Source organism: Tupaia chinensis, unplaced genomic scaffold (genome assembly GCF_000334495.1).
Source record: "Tupaia chinensis unplaced genomic scaffold, TupChi_1.0 Scaffold000032_1, whole genome shotgun sequence".
Taxonomy (NCBI): domain Eukaryota; kingdom Metazoa; phylum Chordata; class Mammalia; order Scandentia; family Tupaiidae; genus Tupaia; species Tupaia belangeri.
Window position 1 is genome coordinate 4304835 of NW_006159462.1, and position 2285 is coordinate 4307119.

Sequence of the window (2285 nt, forward strand, 5' to 3'; positions counted from 1 at the left end):
GCGGGAGCCGGCGGCCAGCCGCGTTGTCCACGTGGGTCTGCAGCGACCGACGCCCACTCACCAGGCCATCTATCTGCACTTGCTTCACCGCCGAGTCTCCGGAGCCGCCTTTGCCTTTGCCTTTCCCTGCCGCACCGGTGGTGGAGCTCGAAGACGTAGCAGTTGAGCCAGTGCCTTCCTTGCGGGACGCCATCTTTCCAGACAGACAGGAAGAAAGAGAAACGTGAGTTGCCGGAAGCGGAAGCACGAGTGTCCGTGACGTCATTACAGTTGGGCGCTCAGGGGCGGAGCTGGGAAGAGGCTGGAGCCGGGCCCCGCCTCCCTTCTCAGGTCCAGCAACCTTAGCTCCTCCCCGGAGGAACCCCTGGCGCGTTACTACTGAATGCTGTAAGAGGAGGGTAGACTATTTTTTTTTTTTCAATGATTACGTTAGTCTCTATTAGGCTCACGGTCATAATTCCGTTGTAGCTCGTATTTCTGCAGCATCTTCTACGTAAAAATGCTTTTATTTCTCATTGTTTAGTTTCCAGTGCCTGATTCTGTAAGCAAGAGCTGTACCCACTCCCTCTAGGCATATTTAAAAAACTGGGAGGAGATTTGTCCAACCGCATTCTTTTTGTTAGTGGCAAACTAGTATTACAGAGTTTGTCTTACCTAAGTTTTCAGGAAGTCTGTAACCACTTAGATTATACAGAAACTAAATCAAACATGACAACTTTGATCAGAATTATCAGAATTAATAGCCCTTTTGCTGATATTAACTTCATGTAGAAATTTACATGAGTAAAGGATCAAAGATAGTTTTTGTAGTGTCAAAGGATGAAGCACAATATATTCCCTAAAAATCACACTGCTTTTGACACATGACTCTGAAATAAAACTCTCAAGTCTAACTTGACAGCTATAGGTCATTTTAGATATGATTTGAAAACATTCTTTTCTTCTAAATGACTTTTCTGATCTCTTATTTTTTTAATTATATTTATTCATTCAATCAATATACATAAATAACTGATGGAGTGGTTACATAAAAGTTTTGTTTAAAAATTACAATACAGGGGGAACCAGCAGTTAGCATAATGGCTATGTCGCTGGACTCCCACATAGTCGACCACGGTTCGCATCCCAGACCCAGTGGCTTAAAACTCACACTGGGTGCCTGTGCGTGCGTGCCCAAGATCCCGAGAGGAGAATGGAGAATGGATTGCAGGGAGACCATCCCCCCTGGGGGGTGATTTCTCACTTTCTGTCTCTATGTCTCTGTCTGTCTGCCTGGCGAGCGCACGTGCCCTATAGCGAAAATCTCTTAAAAAAAAAAAAATTACAATACAGGGGAGGAGATGATGTGGTGCGTAAGGCACTGGACTCCCATATGGCTGACTTCAGTTCAAGTCCCAGACCTGGAGGCTTGCTTTCTCACATTTCCCTCTCTCTGTCTCTCTCTAGTCAAATTTAAAAAAATTAATAACTATGAATAAGATTAGATAAAATAATTCTTTAAAATATTACAATACAACAGCTAATTAATGTTTAAAAATTTTTGCAATTTTTTTTTGTCCTTACAAACATCCCACTACGGGTTTAGTTATGTATGCTAAACACATTACAATGGGTACTTTCTATGTTCCCCAACACAGTTCACATGGGCCCCCTGTATGAAACAGTGTGGATCCAAGATATACAAATTAGACAGATAAATAGATGATATAGATAACTTAGGAAGTAGAATTTTAATTAGGAAATCAATATGATCACCCTGACTAGGGAGAGTCTAGAAGCAATGGCATTTCCTTCATTTGAATTCCTAGTTTTCCTTCCTCTTACTGCTGTTAGGTTCTTCCCAGTTGCCATCACTGATTTCTCTACCTCTCCCCACCATTTGTAAAGGTATTATTTCTTTCATGAGAGAAGGAAACAGAGGAAGAGAGAAGTGAGAGAGAGAGGTGTCTCCATCAGGGTCTTCACATCAGATCACGGGCTGTGGGCGTGGTCTACTGAACATTGTAATTCCACCATGCCACTGGGGCCGAGCATCACAACCTTCAAACCCATTGAAGAGCACCAGAGTTCATACATTGAATATCTTCTTTTCCTCTTTTTTTACTCCCTTTTGTGGTGGTCTCATCCATTCTCACAGCTCTAAACATCATAAATGTGCTAATTATTGGATTTATATTCCCCAGATCTCTCCACCACTCCACACCACATGTCTGTGTGTAGACTTCGCATCTCCATGTAAATGTTGAGTAGGCACCTCCAACTTAATCTTTCCAAAACCAAGCTGG

The 2285-nt window shown here is 42.8% G+C and overlaps 1 protein-coding gene across 1 annotated transcript in view; it reads right to left on the bottom strand.

Annotated features, from left to right (window-relative positions):
- Positions 1 to 233, bottom strand: part of EIF3H (eukaryotic translation initiation factor 3 subunit H) — a 114449-nt gene extending 114216 nt beyond the window's left edge. The window contains exon 1 of the mRNA XM_006140361.3: positions 62 to 233. Within this exon, the coding sequence (XP_006140423.1) occupies positions 62 to 193 (132 nt within the window). The 5' untranslated portion in view covers positions 194 to 233. The remainder of the gene's footprint in view (positions 1 to 61) is intronic.
- Positions 234 to 2285: the final 2052 nt, after the last annotated feature.